Source organism: Solea solea, chromosome 2 (assembly GCF_958295425.1).
Source record: "Solea solea chromosome 2, fSolSol10.1, whole genome shotgun sequence".
Taxonomy (NCBI): Eukaryota; Metazoa; Chordata; class Actinopteri; order Pleuronectiformes; family Soleidae; genus Solea; species Solea solea.
Window position 1 is genome coordinate 34,385,837 of NC_081135.1, and position 16,749 is coordinate 34,402,585.

A 16,749-nucleotide genomic window follows, 5' to 3' on the forward strand; every position below is an offset into this window, starting at 1 on the left:
CACCCGACAGATGCTTTAAATGTGACTGTGTACAGAGCAGGAACCCGCCGTGTGTGTGTGTGTGTGTGTGAGGATGGCGTAATGTGTAATACTCGTGACTGACTCAACAGTAGACCGATTAATCGGCCGATATCTTTGGTTATCGGCCAATTATTATTCATTATTCAAAAATAGAACGTTTCTGTTGTGAGAAACTTTGATTAATGTTGATAAGTCACTCAAATCCGGGGTCTCACCCTGGACAGGTCCCCAGTCCATCATGGGGACACACACAGTAGAGACATGTTTTTGGGCTGTGGTAGAAACCGGTGAAAACGGAGGAAAAACCATGCACACATGGGGAGAACAAGCAAACTTGTTTTTGTTTTTTTTGATAACTTGTTTCATGTATTTGATTTTAATTTCCTTCATACACTCAATGTTATTGAAAATAGTATCATTTGCAGAGAAATGCAGGCGTAAAATGTCAGTTGGATACAGACCATTAGTGTTAAGTTAAGCAGGTTTTCGTATTTGTTATCATTAATTAAATCTTATACTTAATTAATCCCCTTAGGGAAATTATTTCTCTGCATTTGACCCATCCTAGGAGCAGTGGGCTGCCACACTGAGTAGCGCCCCAGGTACCCCAGCCCTTTTGACCTGGTGGAGACTTGAACCGGCGACCCTCCAGTTACAAGCCAAGTTCCCTTTCCACATGGCTACGGGCTGCCCAGTAAAAAAACAGTTAAACAGCTTCATTCAAAACAAAACAAAAAAAACGCATCAATTTTCTGCCCTGATTCCTAAAAACTGGTGTCAATAGAAAAAACCCAGTATCGGTCGACCTCTATTTAGCACAAACTTGTTTCATCACAATTTATATTGAGAATCGGGTCGTGATAGTTTGGGGTTTTTCCTCCGTGGATGCACGTCGTCGCAACGATTGTGTTTTATGTTTGCCCACTGTCCAGTGTTAATGCGATACATACGTGAATCTCCCTCCGTCTCTGAGTTCTTCTGTTGAGAGAAGTTCAGGACTAAACAGCTCCCAGAATGTTTTTTTTAACAACCTGCGGACAAAAATTCAACAATCAGGTATTTCTAGAGATCCTGCGTGGCGCAGCTTTAATAAAACCTGAAGATATTGTATTATTTGATTGTGGTCTGAGACCTTGGGCTCCTCTGGTCGAAACACACAATCTAAACAATCACTACTACAACAATTCCAATGTGAATTAAGGATTTCATCCTGTCAATAGTAGCCTGTGAGAAACCAGCTTCCTGTTTTAAGACAAGTTAAACAAGCAGCCACAGGGAAAAGTGCATTCATGCTTCATTCATTCATTGAGTTGTTGTGTGTTGTGGTTGGGACATACTGCAGCCTGCAGACTCAGTCATGTGTTGCAGGGGACACAGAGTTCCCCCTGCTGGTGGACCACCAGAAGTGCAGTAACTGTTTAATGTTGTTTTTGTTTATTGAAGGGGGTTTTCTTTGAGTATGTGTGTTTTAACGCTCACTGTTATTGAAATTACATTTAAATAATGACATATATTACAAATACTTACCTCTCAGGCCTGGTTTGGTCGTTCCTCTCATGTTTTCTTCTCCTGTGGAATATTATACCAGTGTTCAGTGACACGTTCTCTGCTGTTTGGAGCAACGTCTCTGTTTGAAAGCAAACTAAGAGCTGTGACAGAAGAATAAAAATTCAATTAATTATTTGTAATTCCAGATTAAATCTTTGCACAGTTTGTGGAATCCAGTAAAATAAACATAGTACAAATCTAATATTACAAAAATTTTAAATTGAAATCACCAATTACACAAGATTCCTTATATACCTTGAATATTTCCTTTAATATTTATTATTATTAATAATAATAATAATAATAATAATAATAATGTATTTTTCTCCGGTAAAGAGACAAATTAAATACATAAAGGCTAAAATGAATGTTTTTTTCTGTTTTCAACTTCTAAAATATGAACATGTTGTGGTTTATTTACTTCTTTGTGACTGTAAATCTGTGGGTTCTGGACAAAACAATTCACCTTTCACAGTTTTCTGACTTTTTATGGAGCAAACAACTAATAGACGAATCAGGGAAATATTCATCACATTAATTGATGATAAAAATAACGAGTTGCAGTCATATAATTACTGATATTTTGTAACTCACCACCAATAAAGTGGTATTTAATATATTCAGAAATTAATTCCTCAATTCACTCATCAGCCACACAGAGTCTGTGTATTTAAAACATAACAATGTTAACAATAAACAAAAAAAAACAATTACTCTTTCACTTTTATTGCAACAACAGTGGCAAGAAATTGCACACGTCACCCATTTACAGCAACATCAGGTCATAAAAAAGGTGAGAAATACAAAAAAACATCAAACCAATCAGTTTTGACACATTTCTTAAACCTGAGGATTAAATACTCTTTCACACCAGAGTCTCACCAGTAATAACAATAACAATATTAATAATAATAAAGAAGAAATAACTGACATTAAGCCACCGACTGTTTGTCTTTATGCACCCGACGAGTAAAAGTGTCAGAGGACAAACTCGTTCCGCACAACAACGGGCAGCAAACCAGAGATTTAAACACGCTTTAAAGGCAAAAAGGAAGGAAGAGAAAAAAATCAAAGTGTCACCAGGTTTTAAAGCACTTACACACGGTTTGTAACAATTAGTTGGGATTCTTTACTTTTCATATTAACAGAAACCAGGCGAGAGGGTTTTTTTCCCCTCCTTAAAAGGTGTAATGATAAAGTGTTCAATGATAACAAATAATACAAAACAATAAAAGTGCAGTTATCTAAACTTCACTGATGGTCTGTTTCTCTAATCTCTATTGTATGTCTTATATACAACATTATAAATAAATAAATAAATAAACATTTGGATGAAGAAAAAAAAAGGAAGTTTTAGTGACTTTTAGAGACATTTATCAGTTCTCTGGGTCATTTGGCAAATATCAGTCTATTTCTAATACAGACACCGACAGGTTTTTCATTACTTTGTCAGAGAAATCTGAACAGACAGTCAGGTTGTGAATAATTGAAAACAGTGAAATCAAAACGAATATTAGAAGCACATCATAGAGTTAAAAAAAAGTGTTTTTGTTCAAAAGCTCGATTAATCAAGTGAATTTGGTTCAACTGAGCAACTTTTCATTTATCAGTGTTCTTGTCTGTTTGTCCGTATCTGTGTAGTGATCATTTCACGCAAGATTTTTTAAAGAATAAAAAGGCATCTTGAAATTAAAAAAAAGGGGGAGACAACAATCAAGAGAACAGGAGAACAGTTTGTTAAATTGGCTTTAAAATGGCAGTATTTTCTTATATATATATATATATTACTTACTGAATATTAATCAATTACCAAATTAATCGCCAGCTATTTTTCATAATCAATGGAAGAGTGTTTGTCTTGTTGCTTTTCTGTCAAATGTAAATATAGTGCGATATTAAAAAAAGGAACGACATTGTCACAGTGAACACTGATATATATATAAACCATGATTATATTCATATAAAACGCCTTTCATCTCTACTCTTGTTGCACGTGGTGTACGTGTTTTTACGACAAGGCCGACGATGTGAATCTCTGACTAAAACTGTGCACGGAAACAGAAAAACCACTGCTATTATTATTTATAAAGTCTAACACATGGTGAGACACATTCAGTGCAGGTTTACATTCACAGTGGGGAAACAACTGTGGCGTCTTTGCGGGTTTCTCTGGTCCCTAGTGGATTTATCTTTTAGTGAAGTTATTCTAAAACGAAATAGAAGAAAATAAGAAAGATTACTGCATCAGCACATTCACACAGAAACAGTGACAGGCATTTATATTCAGTATTATAGTGGACAGTTTTTAAACTGACAGGGCAGGGATGAAACAGATGCAAACAGCAGGTTGAAAAAGGATAATGTTCCAGGTTTTTGCAAGTGTGCTTGGATGAGTTACTGACATGTAGTCAGCACCTTCTATACAGCTGACTGTGCTGCACACGAGCACCGGCACAAGTGTGCTCAGTGGGAACATGGCTGCACGCAGGGCACACCCGGAAAAAACAAGGTTCAACTCATAAATAACCTCTTTTATGCCATGTCGTAGTAATCCGTACTAATCACTCTCCGCACACCAAAGTCCATGGAGAAAATCAGCGATCTTACATCACAGCAAACGGGAGTTATTGATCCACCGGTGCCTCCATCAGTAAGTTTAAAAATGTGTTACTGTGTGATTTTTGGGATTGAAATCCTTCATTTGGGTTTGTCCGTGTAACTCAGACGTGATAAATGAGGCAGCAGTCGATCAGCTACTCCTGTGTCCTGTGAGCTAAAATTGCTGATTTTCTGTATGGACTTTGGTGCAAAGGCATAATCTTCAGTTTCCAGTCATAAAAAATAAAGCAGCAGAAAACAGATTTTTAGTATATCATAGAGAACGTGTCTCTGTCTCTCTCCTGCTATAAAGGTACAGTTGTCTTTCTTTCCAAATACAGTGCCCTGTCACACACAGCACTGACAGCTAATAGTTTGTAAATAGATACAAATAGAACCACTTTTAAACAGAAAATGTTTAGAGATCATAACCATATAGCTCACTGTTAACAGATTTAATATAAAGAGCAAAAGAACTATTACACCCGGCTGCCGTTCACACCAAACACTCTACTACACAAGAAACAATCAGCATGATGGTTTGAAACGACTGCGACGACAGGATTCTATGTCTTTTTCGTCCCGTGTAACTCCAGAAAGGTCGGCTGTATCAAATATCAGCTCCTCTTCCTATGACATGATGCGTTAAAGGGAAAGTCGATGTATATTCAACCTTTTCTGGAATAATACGAACGCCACCAAAGACAAAAACAGTGAATTGATTTGTGTTTCCATTCCATGATATTCAGTCGCTTAAAACTCACATACAGCTCCACTGTTGTCCCAAAAACTATGAAAAAAAACAACTGAGAGCCTCAATGATAAAAGGCTAAAAACATAGAACAACTCCATGTACTGCTCAATGTGTGACTGATAGATTTGCAAAAAGGTCACACAGAGAAGTAGTTTTGTGATTAATTACATTGATTTTTGCCTCCTTGGTCATAAACTATCACTTGTATACCTGCAGCTGGGATCACTAAGCACATCCCGAGTCTGACACTGTACAGAGGTTTTCAGCCTATAAAAGACCTTTAAAAATTAAAGACCCACTCCGGATCCCTGTAATTCAAACAACATTAAACACGTCACACTCTTCTTCTGTAAACCTGCTGCAACGGAGGCGTCGTGTCCACTAATCCTACATAAATCCTGAATTCTAAAAATGCTGCCCATTTGTTTTTGTTTGAAAACGGGGGCTGTGATTTAGTCTGGACGAGCAACAAACGTGGACCTTTGGAAACGATGACACAAGTGACCCACATTCACTTTCAGACTGGTTCTTGTCAGTCATGACTCGACTATCAGCTGTGAATCTCATTAGTAATAACCTATGAAAAAGAGGAGGGGACACAACTTCCTGTTGACACAGGCAGGCACATGGCAGGGCACCCTAATATTCAGGTAACGTGCAATTATGATTTAGGTGTAGACGCAGATGACTGCCAAATGGAGCTAAAACGCTCATCTGGACTGATTTATTCTGATTTCAAATTCAAACATAGTATGACTGTGGCCTAATGCTGTCAATCAATCTCATCACATAATCAGATTATGTTAATCCCCTCCCCCGAGGCTTCATATCATCAGGCTACAGACATATATTTACTATACATCTTTTATCATCTTTAACTGATTACACCTAAAATATGTTGGGAACTGATTTATTAATACCACAATTAACTGGTTTCCTCAACATACTCTCTAAATTCCCTAATCTGATTTATTCCATATTAACATAATTTTAAGCATTATGGGACCTCTGCTGCAGCTCCTCTAGGTTCCGTTTACAGCTTTGACCAATCACAGGGCAGCTCAGAGAGAGTCAGCACTCCTACTGGCTGTTTTAATACGCAGCTGCAGGTACACGTGCCCCTCAGTGGAGACAGATTGCCTACAAAGCAAAGCAAGGATAAAAGTATGTGTGAATATGGGGAAAGCTTTTCAAAGATCATCTTTAGTCACTATCTTAGAGGCACCAGTTGTGTCTGTAGGTGTCTCATCAGCCTGGGAATTAAACTCTTTTTTTTTTCTCTTTTTTTAAGTAATCCCTCTCACTAAGGCAAATGTAAACATGATTACTTTGGGTTTTAGGAATGACGGTATGGTACTGTCACTGTTTGTTGTGGTGCTATGACACTTTAGTACTGGCTACACTGTAATTCATTGCTAAGCAGGAGGCAGTGTGAGATTTTTCTTTTTTTTTTTTTTTTCAACAGCACAGTGACCAAAGCCACTTCAGACACTAACTAGACACGTGTTCACAGTAACACCCTGTTGAGAGCCTCTAGTATCAGTAGCTTCACTGGTTGTGGAGTGGTTGCTCCTTGAAGGCAGAGCTATAGATATACAGAGTAAGGCAAACTTGGTTTCGGGTTCATTCCAGCGGAGCCATAATATTTGCACCAAATGTTCCACGGCGTTTACGTCCGCTCATGTCAACGCATAGTGTAAATGCCACAGAGCTTTCAGTGCCAACATTGGGTAGGGCAGTTCCCCAAGCCATGTATCTCTATAGCTCTGCTCCATGGCAGCGGGACATAGCAAAATCAGCCTCCACCAGCTTCAGTGAGTCAGGCTGTGACTTAGAGCAAGGCTTGTTATGGTAGAGACGAAGATACCGTCAGAGCAGACAACACACCGCCAGCGGGGCCAGTGTCAGCAACAGGAAGTAGGTGACTCTGTAGAGGTGGAGTGGAGAGAAGATCACCATGGTGATGGCCAGCGGCAGAGGAAGGCAGGAGGTCAGAGGCAGGAGTTTACTGAAAACAATTTAAAAAAAAACAAAAACATATACAATCATTTTAAAATAAAGCAGGCATGTGTGTGTGCGTGAGTGTGTGTTGGTGATGTCATCCTACCTGTTGCTGAGTTTCAACGTGTTGCAGTTAATAAGCAGCACGTACGCAGTAACTAGAGGCACAATGAGTGGCCAGTAAGGGTCAGGATCCAGCTGGGTGGAATATCTGGTGAGGATCACAACATAGACTTCATTTTTTCATCTATTTCAGTCATCTCACAAGTTTCCATGAAACTTGTATAACATCATCTCAACACTCCGTTCACTAATTTTAAAGATGTTTTGGAATACATTTGACATTTTGTGATAACACTATTTCTCTAATATGATGCAGTGTTTCCAAATCTTTTTAAAAAGGTGGCAAACTATCGAGACCCAAATCTAATTAATGAAACGATGATCTCTCACCACCGTGACTCAGATCATGTTCCTGCTTTACCTCAGGTTGCGGATCCAGTGGAGGAGCGATGGAGCACTGAGCATGACAGGCAGTGTGAGGAGTGCCGAGAGGCAGAGGTGGAGCTGCAGGTCGTCCCTCACCTCCTGCACCGCGCACTCCGACAGCAGGGGGGCGCCATTACATTCTTTGGACCTGTTCAAACACTCGGCATCCACCTTGCCGTTCTCAGCTTCTTTGTGTTTCCGAGGAACCTAGAGAAATTGTGGGAGAACAAAGTTAAATCAAGAAGAAAATATAGTATAGTTTCCCCTTATTTGTTGCTGTTTTTTCTTCTCTGGTGTTTTACCATCCTTTACTGAGAATAACTGCCTTCCTTATCATAAAACTGTGACATAATAATGCAGTAATTTAGAATTTTGTGGTTGATAGTACATAGACCGTGCTATACTACCACAAAGTCTCAATGTACCATCCTACCACATCACATTTTACAATAAAGTAGTAATGATGAGTGAATGAACATAAATCTAGCTCATGAGTTAAGAGTTGTAGGGTGCCATCTGGTAAATAAACAATAAATTAGCATATTGTGCATCATTTGCTGTATTTGTTAATAAAAACTTACCAGATTAAGCATGTGACTCAAAGATCTCGCTGTCATTTGTAGCCTTAGCACCTGAGTGAGCATAGAAAACAACAACAAGCAACATATAATCAGTACAAAATGGTCTATTTGCAAAATATCGGTGGGTGAACACTTCAAAATCAAAACAGCTAAATCAATTTGATTGTATTGTCACGTTTTATGCCTTTGTCTTACTTGTCTTGTCTTTTATGTGTAATTGCACATGTGGATTGTTGGCAATTTTACTGAACAATAACAAAAATAACAGAATCCAGCAGTCGATCCATCTCTCCGTCTATGTGTGTCTATCCATATAATCACGTTGTACAACTCACCCTATAAAAGTGGAGAAGAAATGCAGCAAAGACCGACAACGCTCCACAGCATGTCCCGCCCATAACAGTCAAACACAGAGTGAGGAGGAGCTGGGTCCGCAGCCTCAGGGTGCCACAGTCTCTGGAGACACACGGTCTACGGGAGAAAATAAAAATATACAGTTAGAAAGAAGATCATTGGAGAAGAAGACATTTATTAGGGGACATGAATGACAGCGTAACTGTCAAGTTTACAGGCTAAAAAACACTTTACTACAGTTTGAAATGTCCTAAATGTCTACATATATACCTGTGCAGCGGAGCTAATACTAATGAGATCAGTCGGATAATGAGGCAGAGCAGTGAGCTCCCCCAGTATGCCACAGCTGCCCCCAATATGTAAAGCAGAGGAGAAAGAAGATGTGGCCATTCTTCAAGTGGCACCACGCTCTCATGGAACGTTACATCAGGGAAGGAAGCGGGGAGGACGTCTACAGGAGGGAGGCAAAGAGTGGACCAGGCTTCTTGAAAGTGGCTACAGCTGAGGGGAGGGAGGAGGATAAGGATTAAGATGGAAACATAAACACACACTTTTGTGGTAAAGAACAGACTTTTACATTTTTCACAATTTCACCAAATCCCTACCCGAGTAAGATGTGCAGAATATAAACAGGCAGGTTGACTTTATGAAGCTGCAGGCCCTTGCCCACCACCCCACTCATGTCTGCAGCTCTCTTTGACTTCAGGATGGAAGAAAGCTGCCCCCCACAGGCCAAGAGGAGTGTGACAGCTGTGTACACTGGCACCATGGGACCACAGAACCTCAGTATCTGCCAGACAAGAGAGAGAGAGAGACACACACTTTGTGCATTAACAAAAATGAATGTGTCTACAGTTGCTATTTTTGTTGAAGTATAGCGTGTTTGTACCTGCCCCAGCACCCTGGGTAATGACGTCCTCAGTGACACCTGAACCAGAGAGTAGAAGATCATAAATGTCCACACCAATGATACAATGTTTTACATTAAGATTGTCTCTGGGATGCATGTGTGTGGAAAAAGAGGGCCCACTTTTATTACTCTACCTTATACTGGCAGTTGGGGGCAGTGTGGATCTGAAGGAGGACACTCGAGGTGTTGTCTGGGCGACTTGTATGGAGCATCCCTGAGATCTCAGTCACTGATGGCACACTGGTGAACAGATCACAAGTCATGACAAAATTCAATCAGTGAGTCATGTTGATCTGTGAGATACCTGGAGACAAACTGACCTGGCTGTGGTTAAAGTGTCCTCTCGAAACCATGGCACCATTATTCTGTATACATTGGGCAACCTGTCTGTAGGCAGAAACACAGTATGTTTTAGCATGTGCACCGCAAACATGTATACATGCCTGCGTATAGAAAAAAATTTACCTTTATGTACTTTGCACTGGCTTGCAACAGTAATTCTGAAAGCCTGATAGACCTGAAGACACAGACGTGTTCATCATTTAGCGACACAGTGGGAACAGAGATACCGAGCGCTCGCATGAAGCTGTGACAAACTACCTGGTGAAAGTGCTGCAGCTCGATGGCGTGAAGGAGTCCAGAGGAGTTGACGGTGACGTCACTGACTGTCAAACCTGTAAAACCAAGAGTCAGTGAGGAGTTTTGGGGCTTTACACATCAGCAAAATAGAAGTGAAGATACTCTCAGTGAAAACACGGCTGCCAGCAGGTAAGTCAGGAAAAACAAGATTGGAGCCACTTTATAAAAAGGCACATCTGATAAAATCTACACTAGCTCATACACACAAGAATGAGTTTAGGAGAATCTGCAAATGTTTTTGTGATTCTCTTTTGTAAACATGCTTGGGTTTAACAATGTTTAACTAGGTTTTATTTATTATCTCTTAATTTGTATTATTACTTTAGGTATTTTTTGTACATTTATTTCCGCTATCTTTCTGCAAAATAGGAAGATCGTAAAGGGGAAAGTTCTGTTTTCATGTGGATAAGACACATCTATCATCATATTTATTTGTTCTCACTCTCCTGCACAAAAAGCCCATAGATACAAGAGCTGCTGGTCTACTGCCTCGTTTGGTAAGATTGTGTTTAAAAGCCTGAAGTCACAAAATAACACATTTGAACTTTGGTTCAGAGTGAGTGGTTTACAAAATGACCTAATGGCAAGATAAAGCAGTGAAAGCATTCGTAAAATAGTGTACTTCATGTGGCAGAACTCACCAAAGGACAAGACATGTGGCACTGGGACAGACAGAGTCTGCGATTCTTGTCTCTGCCACTCGCACTCCACCGTATACTGAGGAACAGACAATAGAGTAATTTTTATCATAAAACGACAATGATCATTCAGTGTTTGGCTCTTCTGTTTCTGGTTCCTGGTCATTTCTTTTTCTCTGGACACAACAGATGAGTTGTTGACTCAAAACCTGATCTTCTACTAACAACTACGGTTTTACACAGACAGAGAGAAAGACTGTGCAGGTAGTATTGCTTCATTTGAGTGACTTTGGTTTCAAGTACCTGTCTTCCATTCAGATTGGAGGCCATAACAACTAGATGGGTAACTGCAGACAAGTCACTGAGACTCAGAATCAGGACCTGAAGAGGAGACGAGACAGTTATGAGTAACAAGTCACAGTTCACACTGGCCAGGAGAGTCAGTGTCTCTAAAGGGACGAAATACCTTGTATGGTGGAAGAAGTTCAGTTCCCATAGACAAATCCACAGCATGCGCACTGTGAAAAGTAAATAGAAATAAACTTTAATCTAACATAAACACAAAGAAATTACAGTTTATCGAAAAATATTTTTGACTGAATGCATAAGTGGGGAGAAAAGAGATATTTTAATCTTACCACGACGAACCATTGTTGTGCGTGCAGCCGTAGACCCAGCTTGTCATCTCCTGTCGGATTAAAACAACATTTTCAACATTAAACATAAAGCCACTGTATGGATTTAAACCTAACCTAATGATTCACACGTCTGAAATTTACCATGTTGCTGCTCCGGCAGTAGAAATGGCTGTAGGCTTTCCTGCGACTCGACAGGGCAAACATAAAATATTTCACCTGTCCTTCCTGTGGACAGAGAGAAACAGTGATGAGTGCAGGTACATTTATGCAGTTGTTGTGTATCTAGACTCAAAAACCTGCATGAAGGCAAAGAGAATTTGCTTACATTAAATGTCTATAAGGAGTTTGTTTATTATTTTGGTACAATGTTTGGTACCTTTGGTGTGCTGTAAGCCAGACGCAGTGTGTTCACTTCACTCCACGCTTCAGGAACATCTAGAAAAGTGGAAAAAAAAGTGAAAGAACAGGACAGTGATTAAATATTTGAATAGTCACAAGTACCAAAACTAAAGTTCCTGAAATGCATGTAAAGTTATGACTCAGTGAACAGAATAGAGTTTTAAGTCAATGTGTGTCTGTTCCATTATGTCTGACCTGAGATGGAGATGGGAGAGTCTTGAGTCTCTCCCACTATCCTGACAGGATGTCGGGTGAAGTGATGGTTTAGTACGTCCATCTTCTTTTCCGGGTTATCTGTGAACTAATAAGAGCCCATTGATTAGCCGGCAGTGAGGATGATGATTCACTGAATATTTGTTTTAAAAAAGGTATTCATTTATATGTGCTGACCTGTCTGGTTTCAGGGTTGATAAGGTCGAAGAACGCCCTCACTGTCGCAAGAACAAGCTCTTTGCACCTAAACCACAAAGACATACACACTGAATGACCTGAATATTGATGACTGGTGGGCATTGAAAGTATACAAAAGTATGTATTTCCCATTTAAGTGACATGTGTGGTTTACTTGTAAACTCAACAAAAAGGATTTCTCAATTATGTTAAGATTATGGTTACTTAAGATGATTATTCATTAGTATCTGGGACGAAACTAGATTACCCGTTGACTTAAATGCCATGCACATAGTATCTAATTTAAGTTTTGTAAAACAATAAATATTAGTGGCATCATACCTCTGAAAATGGGAACTTCTACATTACATTAAAATGAACACCCAAAGCATAATGCCATCCCTTACCAAACGATGGAGAGGTGGTCAGTGGACACCCATGTCCTGGGAACCGCAGTTGCCTTGATGAAAATAATAAAGACAATGAAAAAGCAGAAAATTCACTAGCACCAAACACTTAAAGAAACTATTAGTATTCATGTGTCATTGTGTCTAATTAAGCAAAAAAAATATATCCATGGGTTTCAGAAAAACGACCTGTTCACAAACATGTTACATACCACAAGTGACAACTTATTGGGGTCTGCTGAAGGACACGGTAGAGATGTCAATCCAGACCGGACCTGGTAGTCACGGTAACCACCACCAATAGACAAGACTGTGATGTTTCGGAGTTTGTTCGCCTGTTTCACCCACTTATGTCTCACAGAAGAGTAGAAGTCTACACATAACAGGGGCAGAAAAGACAAAGAACAACATACATTTATTTTTTTATATACATACAATATAGTGCACGGTGTGAATGTGCCTGTGTAGACTGGGCATGTGCGTTGTTCTCACCCAGCAGATAAGGGTCCAGGGCCAGTACTGGAGCCAGGTGAGGAGACGCCTGGGTAATGATGAGGCTGACAAGACTGGTGTTGAAGCGGGGCAGAGTGAACAGCGCCCGAGCCACCACTCCTCCCATGGAGTGGCCCACAAGCACCACGCTGTGGGGAGGAGACTTCAGATGCTGGTGAGCAGAGAAAGGGGGACAGCACATATTAGGTTCATCTGTCTGTTAATCACATATATGTTGAATTGGCAACATTCAAACCAAGATTGAATGGGTCCTGAACTAGTACTGGTAATTTAGGAAAACTGTGTTATGGCTGCTTTATGTGCAAGTCACTAAATGCTTGTGTTTGTGCATGGTGATGGGTTGTGATACAAATCATGCCACAGTGAAATATTACTGTTCCAAAGGCCTGACCTTGTACAATCTCAGGATGGCTTTTATGCTCTCATGCAGGAAGTGCGTCTGTCGCAGCAAACTGCCACCGTACAGGGCCACCAGCTCCTCGTTGAAGTCCACTGTGAACACGTTGAAATGGACGCTTCCTTCTATGTTTTCAGCCTTCCTCAGGGCCACAGAGCCCAGGGAGCGAGCTGCAGCAAGGGGAGAGGGTTTTTGATGAAGTACTTGCGATGCAACGGTGCTTTTAATAAATGCTCAAAGACACAAACCCAAGAAATAAATGAAAACACACTAGATTAAAATACAAATATACAGTATATATATAAATAGTTAGCATATAAAGCTAATAAAGTGGAATTTGGGCATTTGATAACTGTGTTCTTCTCCATGTTGGTGACTGACAAAGTCTTGGTCAGGACCAAAATCCAGAAAGGATTGTTGGGTTCCAGTTGGATTAATTGACATGGTGATTTCAAGTTCTTTTAGTGAAACATAGAGTAAAATAGTGTGCATTTCAAATGGCTTTTTGTAATTTGTTTAATTGAAAATGCAGTGTAAACATTTGATAAATAGATGCATAACATGTAAATATAACTAACTATATGATTTATTGAAGCCATCTACGTATACTTATAAGCAGTTACAGTTTGACTTGTGCGGCTTGGATGTAACAATAACTTTTGTCATTTGTTGTAACCATAACTAAGTAACTAACTACAACGTCTGTGACAGTGAGAGGAACTTCAGCTATACTCTAACTGTGTCTGGCTCCGACAAAAGATATGGGATGCCTGTGGGGTTTGGGTTAGGTCCAGTCAATATTCTCTCGGGGTTTGGTCAGGTTCGGACAGAAAAATGTGTCCCTGGCCGCAATCTAGTCAGGACATCTTTAAAAATAGCCTGCATTCATTTTGTGCACGTACCTTGTTTATAACTGCCAGCATTTCCAGGTAGGAAGAGCACAGGGGCACCAGTGAGCTTGAGCGCTCGGGTCTCCTGGGCGTAAATACCCTCTCCATACAGGTAAAGGCCATACGCTGGGTACAGTCTGGCAACACGACGAGGCAGAGCCACGCGCTGTGGAGCCCAAAAACAACACACAGACACACACATCACATGATCTGCTGGTGATTTACTGAGAAGACTGGAGTGTCAGGGTTTTATTTATGGTTTTATAGCATGGCTAATTCTGATTCATGTTGCAGGTTGCACAATATATTACATTTCAATATTTTATATGTTCAATATAATTAGGGTTTTTATGTATTTTATGTAGATATTTATTAGTTTTCTCTCTGTCTTTTAATGTTTGTAGTTTATCCATACTGTCTATAGGTTTGTATGTTAAATTCAATGTGTTATACTGTACGAGTCGTATCGGTATCGCAATACTCGACTGCTTTATTGCACATTTTCCTAATATCGTGTAGCTGTGACTCTTGGAAGACAACACGAACAGTGACACCTCCTCTTGAGATAGACAGGTGCAACAAGTGTGAACAGAACCCTCCCCACAAAAAAAAAAAAAGGCCGTTGAAGAAACGTAATTAGCTTCCTCTCGCGTCTTATGACAGTCAGGTCACGTTAGCAGCAGCTTTGATTCAGCAAATTACTTTTACAATGTCAGTTTATGTTGACAGCTCATGCTAACACTGACTGATGCTAGGAGCATGCACGAGCTACCGTGCTGCTAGTTATTTTTACACAAGTGTGTGTGTGTGTGTACGTGTGTAGCTCGTCTACTCACCCGGTACTCGGGGTACTCAAACATGTAGGTCATGCTGCATCTGTTCTCCTCGAAGCCGGTGAGCAGCTCTCGCAGGCCCGCCGCCAGAAGCCCCAGAGCGACGCCGTAGAAGGCCACAGTGGCGAGTTTCATGGTTCACGTCTGACCGCTGCTTCCAGATATCACAGGTGTTTGTCCTCCATGTTTGAGTTCCAGTGCTGACAGCTGCCTACAAGGAGGAAGACACCTCAACACACACACACACACAGCTGCCGTGACGTCACACCACACCGGCTCTGCCGCTTCTTCTTCTGCTGCTGCTGTTGCAGATTGACGCAGACGAGACGCAAATGTTTGTTGCTGCCCCCATCAGGCCATTTGTTGTCTCAAACCTCAATTTACATAGTTGTGTGTTTACCATGGATGTTTACATCGATTTCTACGGAAGCCCGTTGCCGTAAGAAAAAAATAGAATGCATGCTCATAATTATGACTTAGTATCTGACTTAGTGTCTCATAATTATGACTTAGTATCTCATTATTATGACATAGCAGCTCATAATTATGACTTGGCTTCTCATAATTACGACTTAGTATCTCATAATTATGATTTAGTATTACATTATTATGAGCTAGTATCTCATGCATATGACTTAGCAACTCATGGTCATAACATGGCAGTGATCTTCTTAATATTTGAGGTAATTTTGGAGGTGTGATTTAATGTTTAAATGTTTTAGTCTATTGCTGTTATTTGGTGTATGGTATTGTTCCTGTAGCTCAATAAATAAATACATAAATAAATAAAAAATTCATGGTTGTGTCCGAGAAATTTCAAAGCTTCCTTGCACGGGAGGTATGCTTCCATCTTGTGGCAAAGTCTAGGTATTGCTGTACAATTGAGTCTCTCTCAGTTTTATGTGGTGATGGTAATTAAAATATTACACAACACAGTATTATAAAAGTCCTTTTTTGATGTGGTGACCTCCATAATCTTTCAATTCGTCAATGGTTTCACTTTGCAATTATCTACACATGTACAAATGTCAATACTCTCGCAAAACTCATTATATATTTGCCGTTTCTATTAGCATTATCATTATTACTACGACTACACTGGTGGCTAAAAAGCTGGCTCAATCCGAACGGTTTATCATTGCTGATCAAATAACCAAAACAAAATCTTGAAAGACAGCATCAACCCGATTAGCAGGATGTGCAACAAACAAGAAGAGGCCACAAAACATCAAGTCTTTGGCTGCTTGAAACTGTCTAACAGCCAATACATACTGTACACATACTCTTAGACATGCCAAAACAAACTAATTAAGAAACCAACACCCAGACAGTGGTGAGAGATTGAATGCTGTGTTTTGTGATCATGTGATTGTCAGTCTGTGCTGCTATTCTTGAAATATTAAAAAATATAGTTTGTCAGTTTGTCAAAGGAGAGAAATCAGTGTCTTGCAAAGTAAACATTTCTTAGAGGTAATAACCAGCTCACAAAAGATTAAGTAATATAAATCACATAAGTTACCAAATACACATGGTGAGAAATATCAGTGAATGAGAATTACGTTTCTTGGAATATCAAGAAACGTAATTACATATATTTTCCGACTTGTCAGAATTAAAATCTAACCAGTTGCCACAGTGATCAGGGAGTGAGGACAACAGGAGAGACACATTGCACTACATATAAGAAGAAAAATATGTTCTATTTTTATTTATTCATTTATTAGAGGGTGAACTTTGAAATTTGACATG

General features: G+C 39.8%; 1 protein-coding gene across 2 annotated transcripts; it reads right to left on the reverse strand.

Annotated features, from left to right (window-relative positions):
- Positions 1-567: 567 nt before the first annotated feature.
- On the reverse strand, positions 568-15,270 carry pgap1 (post-GPI attachment to proteins inositol deacylase 1). 2 transcript variants are annotated; one of them, XR_009235978.1, is made up of 28 exons: positions 15,004-15,270; positions 14,180-14,333; positions 13,272-13,447; positions 12,860-13,031; positions 12,580-12,740; positions 12,368-12,420; positions 11,961-12,027; positions 11,766-11,871; positions 11,548-11,606; positions 11,313-11,396; positions 11,172-11,221; positions 11,000-11,051; positions 10,837-10,914; positions 10,537-10,612; positions 9,857-9,930; positions 9,722-9,773; positions 9,577-9,643; positions 9,391-9,496; positions 9,236-9,274; positions 8,952-9,136; positions 8,617-8,847; positions 8,328-8,463; positions 7,993-8,043; positions 7,407-7,618; positions 7,029-7,133; positions 6,789-6,929; positions 1,549-1,670; positions 568-1,052 (listed from the first exon to the last, which is right to left on the reverse strand). XR_009235978.1 is itself a non-coding variant. In XM_058622277.1 (26 exons), exons 1-26 carry the CDS (start codon positions 15,133-15,135, stop codon positions 6,791-6,793), a joined length of 2,817 nt encoding a protein of 938 aa, XP_058478260.1. In that variant the 5' UTR covers positions 15,136-15,270; the 3' UTR covers positions 3,834-6,790. The 2 variants fall into 2 exon arrangements, 1 of the variants encoding a protein (XP_058478260.1); XM_058622277.1 differs by lacking the exons at positions 568-1,052; positions 1,549-1,670 and having other exon boundaries at positions 3,834-6,929.
- Between the last annotated feature and the right edge of the window lie 1,479 nt (positions 15,271-16,749).

Bases quoted from the DNA above. Each gene is read 5' to 3' on its own strand.
- pgap1 (XM_058622277.1), bottom strand. From the start codon at position 15,135: ATGAAACTCGCCACTGTGGCCTTCTACGGCGTCGCTCTGGGGCTTCTG. The intron at 12,741-12,859 runs GTGAGAACAACG...TGTTATGTGTAG, and splicing joins CCTGGACCCTTATCTGCTGG to ACTTCTACTCTTCTGTGAGA. The intron at 8,044-8,327 runs GTGAGTTGTACA...ATGCTCACTCAG, and splicing joins TTCTTCTCCACTTTTATAGG to GTGCTAAGGCTACAAATGAC.